Below are 24,092 nucleotides of genomic sequence, written 5' to 3' on the forward strand. Positions count from 1 at the left end.
TCAGTAGTAGAAGTTCTTTGTTGATGCAAATTTAACAGTCAGAAGGTATTAACTGTGCTTGGAAGGTATATTTATGGTTCCCTAGCCACTGCTAAAAAAAAAATGTTTACATTATTTATTTGCATGCTAATCATCTATGTAGGAAAAAGAATCTACTCAGGCAAGTTTGTATTTCTAGCCCAAGGCATTAATATATACTTCGCCACAGACAGATACTGTACCTTGCCAAGTTCTGGGAATATTTCCTGTATAACAATATCCAATAGTACATAAGACAGCTGAAACAAAATTACAAAGACATATGTTATTAATAAAAGATGCGTCACTAGCTGTTTAATATGGGTGGCTAGTTTTCAACCAGCATCACATTTTACCCCGATAAGAGACATCCTATGGTAGTTTTTTTTTAGGTTATCCATTAAAAACTGTTTACAAGAACCGAGCAACTGGAAATCACTACTACGCAACTTTGTAACCACACGCATCATGCTAATTTGGCCCATTTCATAAGAAACATGTTTGTTTGTCAGAGACATAGGGCTGCTGAGAAATGTTTAACACCTTTTCAATGTTTTCCCTGTTGTATCTTCCCCAAAAGGAGTATAATCACACCCCTTGTGTACCGGATCCTCCTGGATTAACCCTTTACCCAGTTTACTTCATTGAATCCCTGTAACTGACCGGTTCATAGCTGCGATTTCCTTGGAACTGTTTAACGGCTAGGACCTATGGACGTGGCCACTGATGTTTGACCCCAGACATCTTGGACCCCCTTGCCCCAATTAGAGCGCTCTTTTGTGAATCTGTTGGGTACTGAACATGCTATGCTAAGGCTAGATCCCCCTTATACTCTACAATGCTGGTTCTGTGCTGAAGGGGTTAACCGCTGGTGTCTCGACAAAAGGAAGCACAGTTTGGCAGGGAGTACCCAGCAGCGGTACAGGTCATCCCATCACACTGTTACTATAAGAATGCCATAATATGATTAAATAACATGGTCATTCCATATTTTATTTGTTAAGCTCAATTTTTTTTAAAAAACAATATTGCTTCATGGTGCAGAACTTAAAACCAACAGAAATCAAACTAAGCAGAATATGTACCTGTTTGTTTAGTACGGGTTGCTGCAGACCATCGAAAAGTAGCCTAATTCCTTCATATTTTGCATCCTCCCCAATACATTTTCCAATTATGTCTAAAAAGAAAGAATTTTATACAGACAAGTATATTACAAGTATATTGTTGCTCTGGTCTTGCACCCTAATGTGAACTTTATAAATATGTTCAAAAACATTTCACTTATTGCAAAATATCAAATGTCTGTTAAAATAAATACCGGGAATGTAGCGCATCATTTCTTCAAACGTCAACTTTGCACGTTTCTGTTTCAAGTGTAAGGATCTTGGTTCAGCAGTTTCACAAAACACAGCATCTACAGAAATTGGAAACAAAGGACCTTATATATACACATATGCCAACATGGACATTATGAACTAGCCTGTTATTGAGCTTTCAGATGGCTACAATCTCATAAGCCACTTTTTCTGTAGGCAAGACGTGTCTGGGAGTTGCAGTACAGTGATAAAGAGGGGTCGATGAAGAGGAATATTTAATGTTGTACTCTTCATTGGATCATTCTGCAGTAAAACGGTTGCTGGCTTCTGGAATATAAGCGCTAGTCTTCCATGGACTGAAAAAACATGCTCAAACAATTATTTTATTTGTACATCCTTCTGAGCTTTCACACCTTACTCCATAAAACAGAAATAGGCGTTTTAAAACCCTTATAAATATGGCACCTGCAACACTATACCATTGCTGCAACAATGCTTAATTCTTTGGTTCCAATGAGTAGCGCAAAACCAGTTAAACTAAAGTAAAGGAACGTTTCTCTGTGATAGCAACAATTAAACGTAAATACATTCCACAGATACACAATTCAATACAAACCTCGAAGAAGTGTAATTAACGAGACTAAGCGATGTTCCTGAACTAATTGGTCCAATTTACGTTGCAGATAGTGGTCTGTGTAGGTCTCTAGGGTTTCCTTTAAAAGGATCCGTCCACCCATAAGCAAGTGATGAAACCAATCGGGAATGTGGAATACAACACGCCCTGGAAATGAAAAAATGTATACAATGATTTGGACAGCCAGCATTTTGATTGGTTAGTTGTCTATTTTTAAAAATTGTGTCTGACCACTTATCCATAAACTCTTGTGCAAGCAATAGGAAATAATTCCTATCCAAAATGTAAAAATACATAAACAAGTTAAAAGAGCAACCATAGGACACATTGGAAACATTGATAAAAGAAAATTTTCAGAAAGACTATCTACTTTATTACTTTAACCATCAACTACTGCCCCACACATCAACTGTACACATCTGGACGCCACAATCTGCATCAACAGAGGTATGCATGGCTGGTAACCTGTTTTGATGTTTTTTCCATACTGTTTGAATTTACGTACCTTGTAGCAATTAAAAGGTATCATTTTTACTCCACTTTTGTGTTTTCTTCATTTAAGAAAAAAGTACTCTGCCTCCTACCTTTTCTTCTGGTGTCCTTTCCTGTGAAAATCTTATCCTTATGTGCAAGCTTCCACCTAGAATTCCCTAGAAATCTACTACTTGTTTGATGTGTGCATTTTTTTTTTCTGACTAGGTTCCCTATAAATTTGATTTTGATCTACACAAGCTCCATACCCCACTCCTTTTAGTTCAACAGCATGTTAAGAAAAAGAACAATTTAAGGACTTACCTATATACATCAAATAGTCATAAACCCCCTCTACGGTCATCACCTCCATAAAGTAGTTTTGGTTATATTTTCGCTCAGTGTTCTCAGATCGATTAGCATTGTTCTTATAGAGATCATTAAACAGCTTAATAAAAAAAAAAAGAACAAAACGTTTGTTAAATATGAATAGCATTTACATACTATAATGCCTAACTGTGACCTCTTGAAAGACAGGTAGTCTGGCAACCATACAAAGCGAGGAACCAGGCGTTATGTAATAGTAAACGGGAAAGAAGTTTGCATTTTTATATACATGACCAGGTTTCTGGGTTAATTTAATTGTCTCCTTGCCCAGGTTGTCCAGAACTATAGCTGTATAGTACAACTACCAGTATACCTCCAATGTGGATTTTATTCTATTTGAGAATACATAACATAATAAATATATATAGTATAGTGCACGAGCAGGGTATATGCTGAATTTGTAGAAAGTTAAGTAATACGTGTTTTCCCTATATTATATATATATATATATATATATATATATATATATATATATATATATATATATATATATATATATATATAATCACATAGAGGTACATTAATTAAATGATACAAATATTCAATGTTGTATCCATTCATGAGATTTATAAACTCTGGTGTATACCTATATGTGAATGGATATGTTTTGATATTACGCATCGGACAGTCACCATATTAATTACCCCTGGCAGCTGGATTCAGTATTGGGATTGGTACAAGTTGCACATGCCTACATCTTGTATTCTATCAGAAAGGTAGGCGTAACAGAAAGGCCATGGGTGTGTATTAACTGTATATCGCTCAGGCATATTTATATGAATTCCATTTTGCAATCGATTTGCATTTATTTTTACAATAACACACCTTCTTATTATTTTCAGAGGTTGGACTAAGGATCGTCAATTCCGGCCGACTTGGTTTCGGTTTGGGAGATTCACAGGAATTGATGAAATTCATGATAAAGAGTTCCAAATGTTGTCCTTTCTGAAATGGAGGAAATAGTAGGGGGTATAAATAAATATCACAGCAACACAATTGCAACAAAATGTATCCGCACGCCTCCACAACACAGATTCTCTCTGGATGCTTGACTCCAGTCAAAAATATCATCTAGGCTCCTGTTGTGGTTGTGTTGGGCTTCCACCCTTCCTGTATGCCCCGTAGTCACAGTGCTGTGCGCGGATAAATGCTCCTTTTTTAAATTGAAAAATGCTACATTTCGAAAATAAGAAAACCACGCTTTTTGTGTTCTCATATATAAAGTTACTTGAGTCAACCATATTTTGGATCCTCCTTTTCGTGGTCCCCAATTATTCCAACAGAGGAAATAGTCTCACTTCCAAGTCATGTATCTAATAATGTCAGATCTGTTTGCAATAAGCTCCCATCAGTGGATAAGGTTATCGCGCCAACGTTTAATTTCCTGACCACCTCAGTAACCAAGTAAAGATATCCAGGGATTCTGCAAGAACAATCTTACATGACGATAGAACTGTGACAAATTCTGAACTGCGCTGCCTGTGGGATATCTTTTTCAATACGTATCCGTGTGATCTCAAATCCATTTCCTTGAGTTATTAGAATTTTCCTTTGGTTTGTATTGCTTTCCTATTCTGCATCCGCCACTCTGCATATTTCCCAACATGTTTTCTGGTTATTGATGTTACCATTGTCCTTAATGCCTCAGTATCAACCATACTCCCTTGGGTACTGTTCAAGTTTGTTCCATATCCTGAATACCAAGCTCAATTTGTGATTCTGTAGCTTTGAAATCTTCACCCCCTACTTGGTTGCTCATGTTTTAATATAATTTTCACATTGCCCTACTGCCAAGACACAAGTTGCAAACCTTATGTGAATTCACCAGATAGCTCAAATTCTGGAGAAACTACCGTATTTGCTTGATTATAAGACGAGGTTTTTTTCAGAGCAAATGCTCCCTCGTCTTATAATCGGGGTCGTCTTATAATCAGATCTCAAATAGGTATGACTATGAGACTAAGATCCAGATCCCCCGCAGCGCTGCAGGGGACCTGGATACTCCTGTCTACCCCCCCCCCCATTTACCAGTGCTTCTGAGTCCCCGGTGTGTAGCCGGGGCAGCGTGTAGACGTCTACGTGATTTGCGTAGACAACTTCCGCTGCAGCCGGAAGGAGGTGCGGTTAGCGGCGGGGGTTGTCTGCGTCTATCGCGTAGACCTTCCCCGGCTGTCAGAGATCAGAGTTCCCCTCACTGGGGGAATTCTTGCTGACAGCCGGGGAAGGTCTGCGCGACGGACGTAGACGAATCGTGTAGATGTCTACATGCTGCCCGGTCAACACACCGGGAGTCAGAAGCACCGGTAAGTTTTTTTTTTTGTTTTTTTTGGGGGGGGTGTTAAATGGGGGGCATAAGGCATTTCTGTAGGCAGAGTGCTCTATGAAATGCCTTTTAACCCCCTTAATGCCACTCTGGCTCCAGAAATGCCATTTAACCATCTATACGCCACTCTGCCCCATAATATGCCTTTTAACCCCCTAAATGCCAGAGGGGTATAAGGCATTTCTGGAGGCAGAGTGGTACATAGGGGGTCCAAAGGCATATCATGGGGCACAGTGGCATTTAGAGGGTTAAAAGGCATATCATGGGGTGCAGTGGCATTTAGAGGGTTAAAAGGCATATCATGGGGTACAGTGGCATATAGGGGGTTTAAGGCATTTATGGGGCAGAGTGACAAGCCTGGGGGCAGATGTGCATAACTGGGGGGCAGGTTGGAAAATAAAAGGAATTAAAAAAAATATTTTTCTCGATCATAGCTTTTATTAAAAAAAAAATAGTTTACATGAGTTAACATTTACTGGTAAAACTTTTTTCCTATAGGGTTGTCTTATATTCAGGCTTTTTCTTTTTTTTTTCTAAATTAATATTCAGATTTTGGGGGGGTCGTCTTATAATAGAGCAAATACGCTACTATTAATTCCAGGAAACGTAATCTGCCCCCCTCCTTAAATACTGCCTACGATCATTATGGCTCTCCCTATGGACGATATAACTGAAAAGTCTCTAGACTTATTATTGTGTGTAACTGAATGATTTGCTTATATACAGTCACCTTTAAATATTAAACTGATATCATCTACAAATTGACATCTGTGCCTCCTCGTACGAAAGATCTACTAAATGCCTTACTATCGAAAAAATAACAAAAATACATTTGACATGTGTAATTACCTCCTTAATTAATTTTCCTGGAACTGACTTGATCATTTTCCCTGCAAATTAAAAGGGTAATTTTAGAGCAAAGATGCAAATATTGAAATACTCATTTTACAACAACTGTAATGTGGAAAGAAAACGTGTATACATTACACATATACTATATATAGTTGTGTGTATATATATATAATAGTTATGTTTGTGTGTATATTTATATATACACACACACTCACTTAACTATGTTACATAAAAAAAATTGTTAGAACAAAAATGTACAATACAGTAAAAATCTGGAAATAATATACTAAACAATGGTTTCTACAGGTTTTAAATGTTTTGCTAATGACATTTTCAAGAAGAAAATATTTGCTAACTTAAAAACAAAAACAATGTTTATTGCGTAGGTGATTAAAACACCACATTTGGTACCATATGTTAAAGATGAACGTGCGGTAGTGGGTATTAGTTACTGTATGTATAATCCATTAAAAACACCTCGCATACTGAACCGCTAACCAATACTTTAAGATCTAAAACTCTAACCAGTAAGAACTAATGCACTACATACCAAGATTGACATCTGGTAAGATCTTATCGTGGAACTGTGTCTCCAAGCTGTTGGGGGATAAGAAGTCAGCCAACAACTGACTATTACTTAACTCTGGATGCTGTAGAAGTTTCTGAAGAAATATAAATACATTGAAAAAGAATAAATAAGCTAATCTGGCTGATGTATTTGTCAAATATCAAAATGAAGATTTCTTAATCTGTTAGTAAAGTAATTATAGCGAAAAACAAACTAAAGAAAAAGTTTGGTGTGCACACCTCACCTAGTTGTAACTAAATATGACCGTATATATTTATATAGATCCTGCATTTTATCATGTCTTTCAAATCAAAAGTAGGTGTGGTATAGTACCTGTAGGTATTCCTGAAATTCTTCTCTTTTAGAAGTTAAAAATTCATAGTTCTTGGGCCCAATTATTCTTTTTGATGGAAGCTGAGCATCAGGAAATGTACCTTCAAAAGGAGCATAAAAACCATGTCCTCAAACAAGCAGCGATTGTACATTATTAGAACCCAAACTTGCATGAGAAAAAAAACATCTGTTTTTAAAGGCTGCCCCCTTGTGGGTACATTAGGTATAGCACAAACAAAAAATACAGGTTTCTAGTTGCCAGGATAAAACCTCAAAATCTCTTCACCAGAGTTGTTTCACACCATCATTTATTTACACATTTCTGGATTGCGGATATGCAGCCATGAACCCTTATGCAGCTTTATCTGCCAACGATGCTTCTGTGCGTATACTTGGCAGCGAGGGAAAAAGGTGTTGGGATAAATTATTAAAAAGGTCCTACAAGCACGGATAGGCGCATTGCGTAAAACTGTGGCATACTATGTAATAACAGAACTAGCAGGTGAGATACATACACTTCAGATGAGGCGGCTAATTTTGACACCATTTTAGGGTATAAAAATAAGACAAATATTTAAACATTGAATGTGCCACTCTGTATTGAGCCTGACAGAATTTGTCTCAAAATGATTTACATCATCACATTTACTAACACTTCCTTCTACTAAACAGCAAATTGCATGTAACGAGTACAAAAAAAAAAAGTATATTTTTTATTTTTGTGTAACCGTTCCTCCTTAATGTTTTGTTTCAGGCACTTCTTTGAAAGTACAATGTTAAAGATGTGATTTCTGTTCTCTATTTTTGAGAATAAGCATAAGAAAGATTTAATACTTAAATAACATAATGCTGCGGAATATGATGGCACTAAATAAATCAATAAATAATTCCATCAATCACATGACTGTGTATAACAGAAGCACCACATAAAATAAACATACCGTGGAATTCAGTGAGTTTAGATTCCAGGACATAAAACTCAATGTATTTTCTGCAAACAGACCAGTGCTCGGGTTCATGGCCCACTAGAAAAGAGGGGGAAAAATGACATTTTGCCACGCAATCATATTTAAATCCTAATAAATTTACCGCCTCAGTACAGTACGATATTTATATATAAATTTATATATATGGTACTCCTGCTCAGCGGAAATGGACTTAAGCTATGCTCTAAATTAAAGGGCACTTTATAATTATTATTATTATTTTTTTTATATATATGGAAACGTCTATGGATGCTTTAAAAATAAATTACTAAATTAATAAAAATACTAATTGGGAAAGGTAAAAATACTAAATAAGACTAAAAACTTCACAAATGCTATTATGTACATTCTAAAGAGCAGCAGTTATGACCTGGTTAATTATTGAAATCACTTTCTTTTAACTAAAATCACCAAACAAAGGAATTACTATTATTATTTGTTTTATATATAACTGGTTTACTTATAGAATTAGATAGCCTTCAGCCTAGCTCGTCTGTAGGCAGCTATAAAATCTAGGGCCCCTATATTCAATGCCACAGAAGCAAGAGCGGATAAACGTTGGCTATGCAACCATTCAACCTCCACTTGGCTCTCTTTACATATCTGGCAGAAACACAGCTTTTGTGATTCTAGCTACAATAAAACAAACATTAGTAGATCCCTGATACTCTGTGGTCCCCATATAAGCTTCCAAAGCAAACCTTGCAACTGACGCTAACCAAATATTTTTACGTGTCTCATCTGCAAGAATTAATATTTATGAACTGCAGTCACTTACCTGCTTTTCTATCATTCCTCTCAACGTCTATACAGAAAACAGGAATCCTCTCTTTTCGATCTCTTTTTTCTAGGTAAGGATCCTCAAAAAAGTCTACATAAGGAATAGTGATTTTCCAAGCGGAGAGGTTACGAGGTGTGTTGGGTGTTGACGCACTAAGAACTTCAACTGGGGAATCATCTTCTAACACCATAATGGCTTCTTCTATCTGAAACACACAATAGTAATACAATGTGTATTTTTTTATTACTATAACTTTTGAAGTACAGGCAGATGCACCTGCTTTATATATACACATCTGTAAATTGTCTGCCTGCCTCATTCTGTTACACATCTGAATGCCCATTTATTGCAAACATCCCTCTCCTGGATGCTGAATGTTCCCCATGGATCCGATGTTAAAAGGAACTGTCATATCTGAAATAAACCATAACTTAATCCAGCAGTGAAAACCATCTTTCACCGGTGTTAGTTCTGCCTTAAGACACTGGTTTGCAATTATCAAGATATTTTCCAGCTCTGACCTGTCTGCCAAAGGCACAGCCCAGCACTTGCATTTGCCATGATTCTTTAGTGATGAATATACCTCCTGGGCTCTCTTTGCATTGTTTTAGCAGACTACATGATCTACTGCCATGACCATGAATATGTGTGGGAAGAACAGTCATTTAAAGGGCATGATGAGACAGCACGATGGTAGTTTCTGTGCATAAATATTTATAGCAGCTACCAAGTGCTTGCCTACAGCGACAATGGAGAGTCCAGCGTGGCCTTGATGCTAGGCTCGACAGGGGTCTAAACCCTCTCCTTCATGGTGTCCTTGTGCATTACCAGAAATATGCAAAGATCTCTGGTGGGCCTGCTCTCCTGGTGCATGTACAGGCTATGGCCAGGGGCCTGTAGATCTTGCCTACATATAGTTTACAGCCACTGTGTCCAATAGAAAAATGTGACAACTTATCCTTTCCCTTATGCCTCCATAGCATAAGTGTCCAGCTCCGGGTCAGGCATATGGCAGAGAGATGCCACTTACCAAAATAAAAGCCTCCATTAATTTACCACTCACCACATCGTCACCATCCACCTGTCCATAGTTAGGCAGCATTGCCCCCTCCATTGTTGTGCTCTTGAACACCCCTTTTATTCTGCTGCCAATTTTCCCAATCCCTGAAGGTTCTCCTCTTTTATGTGTACTCCTAGTATGATAGTAAAAAAACCAAAAACAGAACACTGAAATGAAAACCAGGGAAACATATCTTGTTTATATCCGTTTTGCACATATAGCAATGCAGTGTATACTAAACCATCAATTGGTTACCAGAAGAAATAAACTTTTATGATGAAAATGAGAACAGTCACAGGGGCTCTGTCAATAATCCATATTACAGTACAAACTAGTTATTAAGAAGACAAACATGATAGGTCCATCTTCATCAGTCTTCCTAAAACTTTCTCATCCCCAATGCTTTCTCACAGTGACTAAAACAAGCATATAAACCCTTACTCGTGTCTTGGTGCTGCTTGGATATGGAAGATATTGTCACAATAAATACGTTTTACTTACCTGCATATTGTGCTTAATATTCTTTCCATCATATATATGCCATAGGAATTATGGATTAAAAAAGGTGGATTAACCTTTATTAACAAATGTGTCTGCTGGATCATGTCAAAAATACGTTAACCGTACCGTCTACTTTTGCTGATAAGGGTTTGAAAACGTTTGCATACATTTTGGAACGTACAAAGAATAAACTGTTACAACAGAAAGAAGATTTGACTGCATCAGAAAGGGTGCCAAATAGAAAGCAAAGCAGATAAGGAGAACAACACTTTAAAATGGGTCACTCACGTAACCCGAGTCAAAAGAAGGGTAATATATGTTAAAGTGGCTCTGTCACCTAAACAGAAATTAATCATGAGACAACAGTGCATAAAAATCTATCTGGGTGTGGGTGATTCCATCTATATAGAAACACCAAATGTGATCTCATGTATGGGGCGGTGGTATATTTTGAATTAGAACCCCTCGTCGTGCTTTGTGCACTCTACAATTTGAGTTTGTGGTTTAAAAAAAAAATGCCACCAGCAATGTTAAGAGTACAAGCTGTCTGCCTTAATATTTCCCCTTTCTACTAAGCAGTTAGTCTTCTTTATTCAAGAAAAGTACACAATGTGGAATACATTGTTGGATGGCATATCTTGGGTCCTCTCTGCCACCTTCCTTTCTCATTATCTTGCTTGACCTTCTAGTAAGGTCACTTGTTATTTAAAGATACAATAAAAACAGTATAGTCCATAAATTACCATTAACCATTGTTGACTCGGTATGAATACAAGATATTCCATTTGAACCCCTCATCGCCTGCTGTTACCCCTGTTTTCCATTCGGTATGAATATAACATATTCCATTTGAACCCCTCATCTCCAGCTGTTACCCCGGTTTTCCACCTGGTATGTCTGTATCCTGCCTGTCTCCATACCCTGCTGCTATCAAAGGGTTACATTTGGTGCCCTCTAGTCTAGCTTAATTGCATTTGTTAGCCAAGGTGTGAACCCTCTTCCTCCTGTATGCAGTCACCTTATCTGACCACTTGTGAGACAGCCCTATAAAATTCCTAGGCCTCACTTGGAAACGTAGCTGCTGTGGCCTTACCCCCAGTGGCCTCATCATAAGTGGCTATTTCAGAGTTACACTGGAGGGAAACGACATACCAAGTACCACTGCAGAAAGCGGCTACAACACACCATTGGAATCAGATCAACTCATCCCCATCCAAGCCGTCCTCTCCTATTGTCTCACTTCCCCCTCAACCACCGACTAGATTGTAAGCTCGCAAGAGCAGGGCCCTCCTCTCCTTTGCACCACTTTGTTATTGTATGTGTTTTTGTATGTGAAATTTGTTCTACTGACTATAACAGTGCTGCGGAATCTGCCGGCGCTTTATAAATAAATGTAATGTATAATCTTTTCATTCCTTATGATGGCTTAAGAAAGCAGTCTATTGATGCTCCATCAAACTTAACCAAGGATTTGAAATACATTCCAAGATAAGAATATGTAGCTTTGCAGGTATAGTTAATCATATTTAGTGGTGATGTTCACATATGGTAGGCATATGGAATTTGTTTCAAGTTGTTAAAAACCGAGCCATCTACCAACGTAGAAATCAATGTGATGTATTGATTTTATTTGTGAAGGCGAAGAACTACTTGAAATTAAGAAAATAAATTAAAATGCCAACATGTGTTAAAATTTTAATACACCTTCTGTAACTTTTGTAAACCTATTTGTATTAATTGGTTGAAACCTAGCTGCTGCAAGGTTTTGGTCGACCAACAAAATCTTCTTCTACCCAGCTATAAAATGTATTTATTTTTACAATATAATTTTTAAAGACATAGAGGTAGTTTTTCATGCTCTATTGACGGCTAGGCATTTTGTTTTTTTGTGTGACACAACCACTTTAACGAGGGATCTGAAAGGATAATCCACAAGACAGCGCCGTTAGAACAAGAGATACACATTTAGTAACTTTTCTGCATTCGCCAACAAAGGGTCTTATTTTATTTAACACATGCTTTGTGTTTAATGACATGTATGAAGCCAGGCATATTGTTTTTACTACACAGCACATGGAAGCAAGACATTGCCTTTTAAACCCAATTTATTGCAATACCTTAAAGGTTGAGAACGACACATGGGGAAGCATTTCTGACAAATTTAGAAACCGGTGATCACTGTACAAAAATTATGTTTCCTTTGTTTCTCCAACTTATTATCAGAATTGAGTTCTTTCTGCTCTCTTCTTAATTGAAAGAAAAACACCCTGGAGCCCATTGGGAATAAACTTTTTAAGAAGAGTTCTCCAGTCCTAGTTTCATGTTAAATACATATGGAAGTCTATTTTGTATGGTCATCATCCCATTTAACCGTGTGCAAACGGATTTATTTCCTAGCATACATGTAATTGGCTGCTGCTTCTTTTACTTTAAAGGGAGGCTGTGGAAGAAGTATACTCATTTTATTAGATTTTTTTTGATTTTTTTTTTTTAACTCTGAAAACTAAAGAAATAATGCAGACGTTTGCATGCAATGCAAAAAATAGACTCCGATATGAAATAAAAAATAGAAATACAATTTTGGGGACCATATGGTTTCTTCAGTGGAATGTTAATTATTCTAAGCTAACACAAAGGCAGTATGTTGCTTTTCTTCAGACACAATAACAGTGAAGCCATTGACACATGCTTACTGAAAACTCACCGGATATCATCCAAACTCAGGCTATTTCTGCAACAGGTACACAGAAATAGAGTAAAAACACAGAAATATTTAAATTGCACCCCTGTCATAAAGACTTCCAACCAAGAGAAAGTGCCACAAGACTACAGGACAAATTGTACATTTCCTTGGAAAATATGGATGGGGTAAAATTTGACTATAGCTTAGCGTTAAAAGCATTGGGCATTGTTTCTAATGCCACAAAGAAAACAAGATGAAAGATACATTAATATTATTCTCTATATGATAAACGGAACATGACATCACATTTTAACTTGGGGATATATATTTATTTAATCCCAAATTAAAAATGTGAATACAAATATACATCTAAAAATATATGTACATAACAATGAATTGTGCTTCTAATATATGGAGGTGGAAAGAACCCTAGGAGACTATATCACATTTTTTGTCACCATGAAAAGAACACATTTAAATCTATTTTATGAAGTAATGTTTGAATGAACATAATGTAATTTCCATAGGCACTGCAATACATCTACATCCCATAGGGCACAGGGAGGCTAAGTGGACTTTGCTTTTTACTTTTTTTAATGTAAAATAGATTGGATGTTTATTTTAACAGAAACAGACTTGAGAAACTGTTCATCCTATATCTAGGTAATTGAGATGAACCATACCCCACCCAAATACAGGCCGCTATTTCCTCTCAATACCGTTTACATATTGGTTCCCAAGGACTTACCTGTTAAACTTTGAGCTTCGTGTTGGGGACTCTGCACCTTCGAGAAGTTGTCTAAAATACTTAAAATAAAAAAGCGACAGCTTTTAAACAGCATGAAAGCACTTAAAGCAACACAAATTCCTCAAATGTCCAAATGAAAACAATTTGATACTAAAAGGTAAACATCATTTTGCCCTTGACTTTTGATATTTTGACAAATATTCGCACCCTTGGTAAAGCTAAACAAAATATATATATATAAAAGTATAGTTGTATATTCTCAGTGATATTTTACATTTTTTAGCACACCTTCAGTTTCCAGACACAACTGGGATCGGGTTCTATGGTTAGATGAAACCAAAATAGAGCTTTTTGCCAGTAAACACGAGCGCTGGGTTTGGCACACACAGAGGTAGCCATATGGAAAAGTACCTCATGCCCACGGTTAAATATGGTGGTGACGTTTTAATGTTTTGGGGCTGTTTTTCAGCCAGAGGACCTGGACATTGTTTTAGGATACATGGCATTATGGACTTCATTTAATATCTGTAATATCTGATAAACACCTTTCTGCCAGAAAGCTTAAAATGGGCCGTGTTTGGATCTTCCAGCAGGACAATGATCCAAAACATACATCAAAATCAAAACAAAAATAGTTTACTGTCCACAAAATCAATGTCTTATAATGGCCATCCCAGTCCCCTGGCTTGAGCCCCCATAGAAAACCTGTGGGATGAACTGAAGAAGAGAGTCCACCAGGGTCGATCTCAAAATCTAAAGTATCTTGAGAGATTCTGTATTTCCAGGTATTCTCCAACCTCATCAGGCATGACGACTCATAGCTGTTATCTCGGCAAAGGGAGGTAACACAAAGTATTGTGGCACAAATATATTTAACTTTTTTTTTAATTAACCTGTGTCGTGTCTGCAATTGTTTTACATCCATGAGAGCAAAGTATTTTTGTGTGTTGAATGAAGAAAAGATCAAAAGTTTAACTAGACAATTTTTCACAGCCTTCTTTGCTTATATTTACCAAGGGTGCCAATATTTGTGGAGGACACTATAGGACCTTGTGGTTCTAAAAACTAACTTGTCACAACTGAAACTGGTTATCAGATTTACACCTCAAAAATCTTACTATCCCGATCATGTGTTTTACGCTCAGACCATCAGAAAGGTTTACCTCATCACTGTGACAAAACATTGGCGTGAACACATTCTCCAAGAGAGAAAGCACATGTTCATAAGCTTCAAAAAGGCACCGCATGGTTTGTAGCTTCACCACCTCCTGGTAAGGGCCTTCAGCTACTAATAACAGAGAGAAGAAAAGATGTGAGCTTCTAAGGCAATCTATTGACCATCCTGTGCTCGCCAACAATTATCAGAATACAAGACAAGTGAGCAACAACAACTTACTTCTTTGAATTTCCTCCACAATAAAAGGATCGAATCGTATTTTATCCCTGCTTTCTTCCACACAGTAGGTGTGATATATTTTTTTCACCTCTTCATGCAGAGACAGCATTTCATCGTCAGGTAGTTCTGGTTGTAGAATTTTGTCATTAAACTCTTCTGCACAAGAAACATAAAATACAAGGGATTAATGTACATTCAATTACGTGAGGAATTTGGACAGTATTAAGAGGGAAGTTTAGCCTTAAAGGAATGCACAAACCGCCTGAGAGTCGGTGACTTAGTTTCATATAGTATATAGTATAGTGTACTAGTATGTTTTTTTAAACATAGGATTGTAGATGTCAATAGGGAAGAATTTAATCAAAAAAACCTTGCAGGGCAGAGAAGAATTAAAATATCCGAATAAAAAATACATACTGCTTTCTTCCATTAGACCTAACAAGTTGGGCAGGTTTCTCGATCTTATACATAGATTACTAATAACTAGTAGGTTCCCTCTTGTGTTTAACCGGCCTCATCTATCTATTCTGTTTGTCCAGCCTTCTGCAGGTTAGCTCCTTGTTTATTTTTGTGCTTTGTGTTTTTAGACAGGACTAATGTCACAAATTGTCTCAAGTGAGGCTCCTTGACACAGCGACAAGCTAAACATTCCAGTGTCATCCGGTGTGACTAAACACTCATCTTTTTCCAGATAGGCTAAGCCTTGTCACTAGTCCTATGTGGCAACAATCTATCTGTGAATGGCAAGTCGAGTAAACAAATAGTGATATCAGCTTGACCAGGAAAAGTTCTGTAGCATGCAGGTAGAGCCCTGCACAGGACTGACCATTACCCCCCACCACCACCACTGCCGCAATGTGTGTTCCACTCCCGCCACATATGTGTCCAATCCTGCCTGCTCCCACCACATATGTGTCCAATCCTGCCCACCCCCTTACCTGAACTGCACATTTCCTGCGCAGTCCCACAAGGCTGCCTTCGCGTTGTTCCCTCACAGCGTTTCTGCTCTTGTTCTGCCCAGGAACGGAGCAGAGTCATGTGACATAACATAAAATCACGTGACTCCTCTTGTTCCGCCCAGGAACCCAGCGAAGAGACGCTGTGAGGAAGCAACGCGAAGGCAGCCTTGCGGAAGTGCGTGGGATTACCGGGACCCGCAGGTACAGTGTCTGACCGCCCGCTCCCGCAACACCCAAAAAAAATGCCCGCAAGTTCCCGCAGGACCAGCATCCCAATGCAGTCCTCTACATGCAGGTTTCCACATTGATTTCTAAAGCAAATCATTAGGCTGGTTTCCGAGAACTTACCCACTGTCAGGCAAAACTGTAAGACATGCACAGCTCCCTCACACGTCAGAAATTTCATGAAACGGAATAAAAGATCCTGTTCTGCCCGAATTTCTTTCAGTTCTAGTTTCAGCACCTAGACAAGGATGTTAGAAAATATTAATCTCACTGTTATTAACAACAATAACCAAGGTTTTCTTACTTTCATAACAACACAAATTATATCCAGAATTAGCCAGTAAACACCGCTAACAGCATTAGCTCGTGAGTCACAATTGGGTTTTGCTAGACATACTGAAAAACATTTTTAGAATTTGTTTGAGAAGAAATCAAACTTAACACAAAAAGTTATATTATTCATTCAACCAATTTGGGATAGTGCGCTTCATACACCCAAGTGTTAAATAATAAGAACATATTTTATTACAATATTATTTATTCATCTACTTTTAATGTAATCTAGAATTAGTTAAATTACACTTAATCACATTACATTTTATACCTACCGAGGGATTCTTGTTTTTAGACTCGGCAAATTTCTGCAGAAATGGAACCAAGTTTGAAATTGGCTCAGTAGCTTCTTCAGGCTGAAATTAAATGTAATAGGAGCATTTCTGTTCAGTGTGGCATAAATGGATAACATTATATCATGTCAAAATATTTAAAGTTATAGGACCAGAAGAAAACCGGACTCACCGGACTGTCATCCATGAAAATAAGAAGCAACCGATTGACATTGTCCTATGAACAGATATAAAAAAAATATTTCATCTTAGAATTGCTATAAATGGCAAAATAAGGATTATACAAAATTGTGGGCTAAAAACTGTGAATATGAACTGTGAATGTGAATGTGAATATGCTCGGTTTGCATTTTAGAAGAACATTTAATCTGCTGCGCACCACTGACATGTTTCATATTGTATCTTACGTTCAGCTGTTATACTGTGGCAACAACATCTTAAGAGGCATCTGTTAAGCTACTGTGTTTGCGGCAACAAACATACAATACTGTACTTTGGCTGCACTACACTTCTTGTATCTAAATGATTTTAATAGGAGTTTTCAATACGATAAAAGATTCAAGCAACATCAATACACAAGATTGCAGCTCGTTCATTTACATTTCTAGTGTTTGAGCACTTATTTTTAAGTTTTGTTTTTAAAGATCACAATGATCTCTCTTGGAACTGGGTGGTACTCCTTATGTCCAAGTGGCATCACGGGTGTCTGTTGATTTTGATTTTATTTATTTTTACCATTTTTTTTTTTTAAACACGCTTTCTCCCTCTTTTCATTTGATCCCCCTGCTGCAGATGACAGAGTGATCAGCAAGCAGGGTTTCCATTGCCCTGCATTACTGATCAGAGTACCTAATGTCTCAGGAGGATCAAGAGAGACCCTCTGGGGATCTTTACACTTACATTAAGGAATTTTCAGTTATTCCCACTGCTGTTTACATAGGATCAAGGGATGCCAGCTCTTGCTGACAGGGAGGACTCTGGGCAGTCTAATGGCCACTTGATCTCCTGTGCACCAGCAGGAAAACATCCATGCCGGTGCAAAAATCATAAGACGTACTATTAAGCCCTTGGTCACCAACGGCTTAGTAAGTGTTAAGGCTTACTAACACTTTAAAAAAAAAAAAAAAAAGCATTAAACCAAATAGTATTCTGGGATCGGATCATGCTCCTTTACTAAATAATACAATTATCTTAAAAATATCCAAGAGGAATACCGGATCAGACAGGAAGTCCAGCGAAGGCAGTAACACAGAACCACACAAAATCTCTCTCACCAACAACGTCAGAGGTCTGGAAAAGAATTTGAACAAAATAAAAAATGATTTTGTTGTAACTATCTGAAATTTTTCCGAAAACCAAAGCAAATGCGAACATGACTGAACACGCAATACTCAGATATGACATCATATCCAAACACTCTGCACAAAGACAGATTGCAAAAGAGCACGTGGCATGGTGGGACTTGGATTAGTCCCTTATCTAGGTCTGACCAGCGACCACTATAAACCACTGGTCTTGCTGGTTTTCTGGGGATGTGCACCTGCCCTAGTTTGGAGTTGGAAAGACTACAGACCAATCATGATTTGGTTTAAATGGTGTTGCCCAATTTAGACACACTCAGTAACATACAAGCACAAAAACATAATTGCAAAAGCTGCACAAACCGATTCTTGCAAGTTTGAGACTCGTATGAACACTTGAAAAATTGTTCAAAGATTTGATTTACTTATCAATAAAAAGTGAAAACCTAAAGTTGTCTTCATCTATAGTCACAAGTGATATAATGTTGTTTCTTATACTAAACAGATCCTTGTGGAACCACCACAGTTCACCTTTGCTTGAAAATGTTTCATTAAGAATATATATATTTTTAGGAACTGCATTCCTAACTATTCTAGTAGAAGCTAGATCTCTGTCACATATTAGTCAGTGGCACAGAGCGATATAGATTAAACTTTCATACAAGCGTTGAACTATATTTTGCTGTACAAAGGATTAAGGCCAGCCATATAGTAATTTTCAGAGGGGGGGGTGCATTTTAAACAATGTACATTTTCTGATAAGAACTTAGTTCACCTGCTATCAGTTGCTTTAGGAGGTAGAATAAAAGGAAAGAGAAGCTCTGTAAGTTTTCTGAGGTAGATCAGTTCTTCTCTGCGGCTTCTCAGAGCAACATGGAGGTCAGGTCCGTACTCCTCCAAAGCAGCCTGCTGTAGGTATTCAGAGTTTTTCACTAATGAGAAAACAAAGTAATACAGATTAGGTGGTAAGAAAATAGAGCAAATATTTTTTTTTCCCCTCTTTAAAAACGTATACAATTTTTAAAAGTCATAGTCTGAGTTTAGAAGGTTTCACCGATTCATTGTCTAGACCGTTCTCTCCATCAATTTGTTGGGCCTTTTTTGTATGTATAGCTCCCTCGCACGCCACATTATTCGCTTGCTTTTTTGCAGTGGAGGTATGATGGTAGATCAAATTGCATCCAACTCATGTAATCGATATGTGGCACCGTTATTGTATTGCAAGACTTTTTAGATGATGCAGACCACAAAAAAAAAAAAAAGCTGTCACGGTTAGCATTTATAACTAGAGATAAATGTAATATGTAAAAGTGAGATATTATCATTTATTGTTTTATATAGCGCCATCAAATTCCGTACCGATGTACAATGGGTGGACAGGTCATAACAAGTAGTACGTAACATAACAATTTGACTTACAGAGACAACAGGTGAGGAGGACCGTGCTCACACGAGTTTACAATCCCAATTAAGACAGTCATTTCTTGTATAATTTGCCAACATCCAGAAGTCAGATAAAACATGTAAGTTTCTTTATTACTTTAGTATAAGCCATTAATGTTTCTCTGCAGAGCCTCATTTTGAAGCTGAGAGAACAGTCAAAGTCCTGTGGTAATTAAATTTTTTAGCACAACTTCGGAAAGTGATACAATCATACGGTGCAAATAGTCGTAAATACAAGTATATTTGACAAGTATTTGACTCTATCAGTGTATGTAAAACTTTTATGCCAGTCTGCTACATAAAATAATACATCCTCATTGTTTTATGAGGGAGAAGAATGTGTGGCTCTCACAAGATCATTTGAGTAATTAAGGTATAAGTATGCTTTGCCATAAAGCATGTGGCAACTTTTCCAGATCATGCTACTGTATTTGGGATCTACCTTTTTGCCTTGCTTTTGCAATGATTTCAATGTGCTTCATAGCAGCTTTCAACAATTTCTTTGTTATAACTGATGGAATATCAACCTAGAAATGATATATGGAAAAGGATTAGAATTAAGTTTATGTATCATAGTCTCGTTTTTCTGTAAACATAACAGGTATTAACATGATATCACACAATCTGTTTGTTACAAACATAACCGATATATATGAAAGAAGTTTATTTCCCTGGAATCACAGCCTGTTCTATTTTTATTATTATATTAAGCAGAACCCACATTCAGTATTTACTCAAAGGGCAATCACACCCATTGCTGAATTTGGGAGCAGATAAGAATTTTCCCCCAGTGGATACTCTGATCTTAATCAAACCGCGCTCTCGTCTTATACTCAGGATAGCTATTGGGAGGCTATTGAACTTATTTGTTGCTCTCTAAGTAAAGTAAAGCAGGCTTTCATATACACAATACTTTACTATCATGTTCCTGAGCATGAACACTTAGTCAGACCTACGTTCACATGCATGCTACCTTCAGGACTGACCCCAGTCATGATCCTTATAACCCTAATTTGCTTCTTTATATGTACATGTATGCATACATACATACATACATACATACATACACAAAAAACAACCTTTAAATGACCTTGGATCTGTAGACCGGGTGGCTACGCTACATATATTCTACCACAACAAACAAAGGTAAAAAATGTTATTTTGTGTGGTTTAAAAGGCCTTAAAAAGGGAGGTGTGCAAAACAAAGCACTATATTTCGACGGTGATAACAGACACATGAATATTAAAACCAAAGCACATACAACATCCATCTGAAATAAAGTCCTTACTTTCTGGATTCTTCGTACAAGAACAGAAGTAAAGAAACGCAATGCCAGCCTCAGTTCATCTACAAAAGACTCGTCTTCAGTAATCTCCCTGTAGTAAGTGAAGGGGAAAAGAAAAGTCTTGATATTTGCAATGAAATGTTATGCATTTATTAGGTGTCTAAGCCTTTAAGAATGAAGGTGGTCTTTTCTTTCTACACTTAAGGATTGATGCATTTTTGACAACCCCACATGCTAAGGGATGACTACTAAAGGTATAGCAAAACTCCTTCACTTCTCTATAAATTATGATGAGCTTCCCTTCGTATTTGCTTTATTCATTTAAGGGGGACTCTCAATGCCACTGTTTTTGGGGAGTGTTTAGTCTTTATCTCAGGAAAGCAGTGAGCTGTGTCTAATTGAGACATCTTTATTATCTAATAAATTCACTGTGTCTTATCAATTTCTCCTCAGCTGATCTGTCAGAAACAATCAACAACAATTAAATACCGCAAAATTGGGTATTAGGGTCCAGTACTTTTCCCACATTAATGTAATTTTGGTTGATGTGTTGTTGGCTTTAAAGGTAGAAAAAAAAATAAACTACAATAGCAAATTTGGATACATTTTTAGTTTTCTACTTTCTACACTTTTATTAAAGATCCTGTTCCTGAAGTTCATCAGCACTGCTACTTACCGATACCATGGATAAACAAAATTTTCCATCACTAGTTCAAATACCTGCATAGATCAGGAAAGAAAAGATGCTTAGGAGCATAAACATTTTTGTTCTATTATAGCTGTTAATTACTTGAGTGGTATATTCCTTGGAAATACATGGAATGTGTATTAGTATTAGCTACAGGTTTAGGCAGCAATAACAGAGGAAACTTGTAGGTATTCCAGTTTACTTACAACATAATAAATTATTATTTATTTAATAGTAAATGAGAGGGAAGGGAGGGGAGAAGGAGAGAGGGGGAGAGGGGGAGGGACAAAAATAAATCAATAGCCTGGACTACCTCCGAGAGAGAGGCATCAACCTTAGATGGCACTTTCAGGTCCAGCCATGGCTGATAGTTTTCGAGCTGAAGGGTTGGTCTGCAAAGTAGGAAAAACAATAATATGATTTAATCATGCTCGTAACACTGAAATGGGGTGCATTGTGGGATGGTCACATTAACTTACCTATGCCGCTTGCACTTTACATTACCGCACACGGCACAGCTATGACCTTGGGGGAAAAGCTCTTGCAGTTCCAGCTTCCATGAAGATAAAAAGGGCATTGTTATTGTGCATCTTATACTAAAAAATGTAATGTTTACTACTTGAAGCATTATGCTTATTTAAAATTGAAATTCTGGTGGTATCTGACGAAGCTCCATCTACAAATCCCATAATTACTTTTGCTTCTAGGGAGATTGGCCCTCAATGACTGGCAAATAAAACAAAAGAAACCACAAAGCCAAATGACCGACATTGATTAGTTACTGCTAAGAGAAGTCTTCGTCTATATTATGTGTGAAGTGTTCAAAAAGCCCGTCAAACAAGATTTGACTATCATAATGTTTCCCATTCAATTTTTATTTAACACGCATACAGACACGTAAGGAACCTGGGATTCTACTAGACAAGACGTCTAAGTTGAATTGCGGCTGTTCAAGGTGCTTATATATGTCCAAGTCTTTCAGATTCCTTAAATAAAATTTGAATTAGAAACTGTGAAGATAATTCAAAGGCTAACTGTCCAAACACAACTAGTCTTTTCCAATAGTATACAATTGGTAGTGCCAGTAATCAGCACACTCACGATGTTTTTGCCATGAGCTTTTCACAACCCTTTAAGCTGTAGACTTCGTTAGAAGCCCTCCTCAAGAAATCAAAAAGAATACGCTCGGAAAGTAGTACTTTTTCTCCTGATTTACATGGATGGAATTACATGTACGCTTACCTTGGGCTTGTGTTTTAAGTTAAAAAGGATATTCGGGAGTAAAGTGTCCCGCTCTAGAAGGCAGTAGAAGGTGGCGACACCACCAACAAATGACCAGAAGATCATAAAAATGTGAAGGTATCTGCAGAGATAAATTACAAATATGTAAACTAAAAACAAATCAATATCAAAAGGATAACAAAGTTAAAAACATAATGATGGTATGCCCAACGACAGCAACGGCAAAAGACCTGTTCACTTTGATATTTAAATCAGGAGCTTGGTAAGAACCTGCATAGGCAAACAACCGTGTAACCCAACGTAACTTAATTTGACTTTAATGACATTCATTTTTATTTACATAAAGCCGGTGATTTATGTACCGCTTCTCGCGGTACATACAGTCGAAGTGTGTGACAAAACTAGAATTGACGGACTAAGACAAGCCTTTCCTTTAGTTAAAGCGGGCCTTGGCATAGAGCTCACGATCTAACGGAAGTAACAGACTTCTGTAAACTTGAATTTCCAACAGTTAATAGAAACGCTGAGTGATCTTTGAAAAAAAAAAGGAGTTTACTTGGATAAAGCCAGCATGACCAGAATACAGAATATCAAGGAGAGTGCAAATAACTAAGCAAGGCGGTACAGAATGTACGATGATGCTATGAATCACGACTCGTTTTATGCACGGTACTGCTGGTTTACATAAAAGGGGTTACGATATGTACTAAACATGTTACTTTATACTCCTTTCTTTCTGCATATGAACCCCCATCATATCGTAGAATGGTGTAAAGTGTGTTTTTGCAGAATAAAGCATCCCCAGGTCACGCTGCCCAGTTTAACTAATGGCATTCTATGCAGATCGCCTCTATGGCATCACCCTATATACAAATATATATGCCTTGGAGTGATCGGTAAGACTAGCTAACTAAGTGGCCTGACTCATGTGTCAGTGCCAGGGCGTAGTGCTGATCACAGTGCTCCCATTCACCCCTCCTGGTACCTGTACAGCAGGATGGTGGACAGTGTAAGGGAAAGCAGGATGAAACAAAAGAGCGGATACTGGCGCAGAGCTTCCCGCAGTGGGGCCAGCCTTATTCGCTGTTTCAACCATAACCATAGCTCCCAGGCCGCTGCCATGACGGCGGATAATCAGAGATTATGCGACCGCTAGTCTCTCTTCCTGAAAGGCGGGACCAGACGGCCACAACAAATTACGTCACCGAGTGACACGGAGGCGCCGCCATCTTGGTAGGGGCATAGACTGTACGCAGCCGCACGTT

At 37.6% G+C, this 24,092-nt stretch overlaps 1 protein-coding gene across 1 annotated transcript; it reads right to left on the reverse strand.

Annotated features, from left to right (window-relative positions):
- Positions 1–31: 31 nt before the first annotated feature.
- Positions 32–23,949, reverse strand: LOC149302484 (sorting nexin-14-like). The gene is made up of 29 exons (XM_089482564.1): positions 23,813–23,949; positions 22,822–22,948; positions 22,065–22,138; positions 21,899–21,977; positions 21,574–21,617; positions 20,901–20,988; positions 20,054–20,138; positions 18,944–19,100; positions 18,082–18,157; positions 17,040–17,084; positions 16,850–16,930; positions 16,365–16,479; positions 15,058–15,213; positions 14,825–14,949; positions 13,662–13,720; positions 12,935–12,961; positions 9,733–9,862; positions 8,667–8,874; positions 7,844–7,927; positions 6,903–7,003; positions 6,552–6,663; positions 5,999–6,039; positions 3,652–3,771; positions 2,764–2,887; positions 1,951–2,115; positions 1,337–1,432; positions 1,104–1,195; positions 222–278; positions 32–91 (listed from the first exon to the last, which is right to left on the reverse strand). The coding sequence occupies exons 1-29, from the start codon at positions 23,947–23,949 to the stop codon at positions 32–34; spliced, it is 2,865 nt and encodes a 954-aa protein (XP_089338690.1).
- Positions 23,950–24,092: the final 143 nt, after the last annotated feature.

This window comes from Sceloporus occidentalis, unplaced genomic scaffold (genome assembly GCF_023333645.1).
Source record: "Sceloporus occidentalis isolate IW3139 unplaced genomic scaffold, rSceOcc1.0.p SCAF_19, whole genome shotgun sequence".
Taxonomy (NCBI): Eukaryota; Metazoa; Chordata; class Lepidosauria; order Squamata; family Phrynosomatidae; genus Sceloporus; species Sceloporus occidentalis.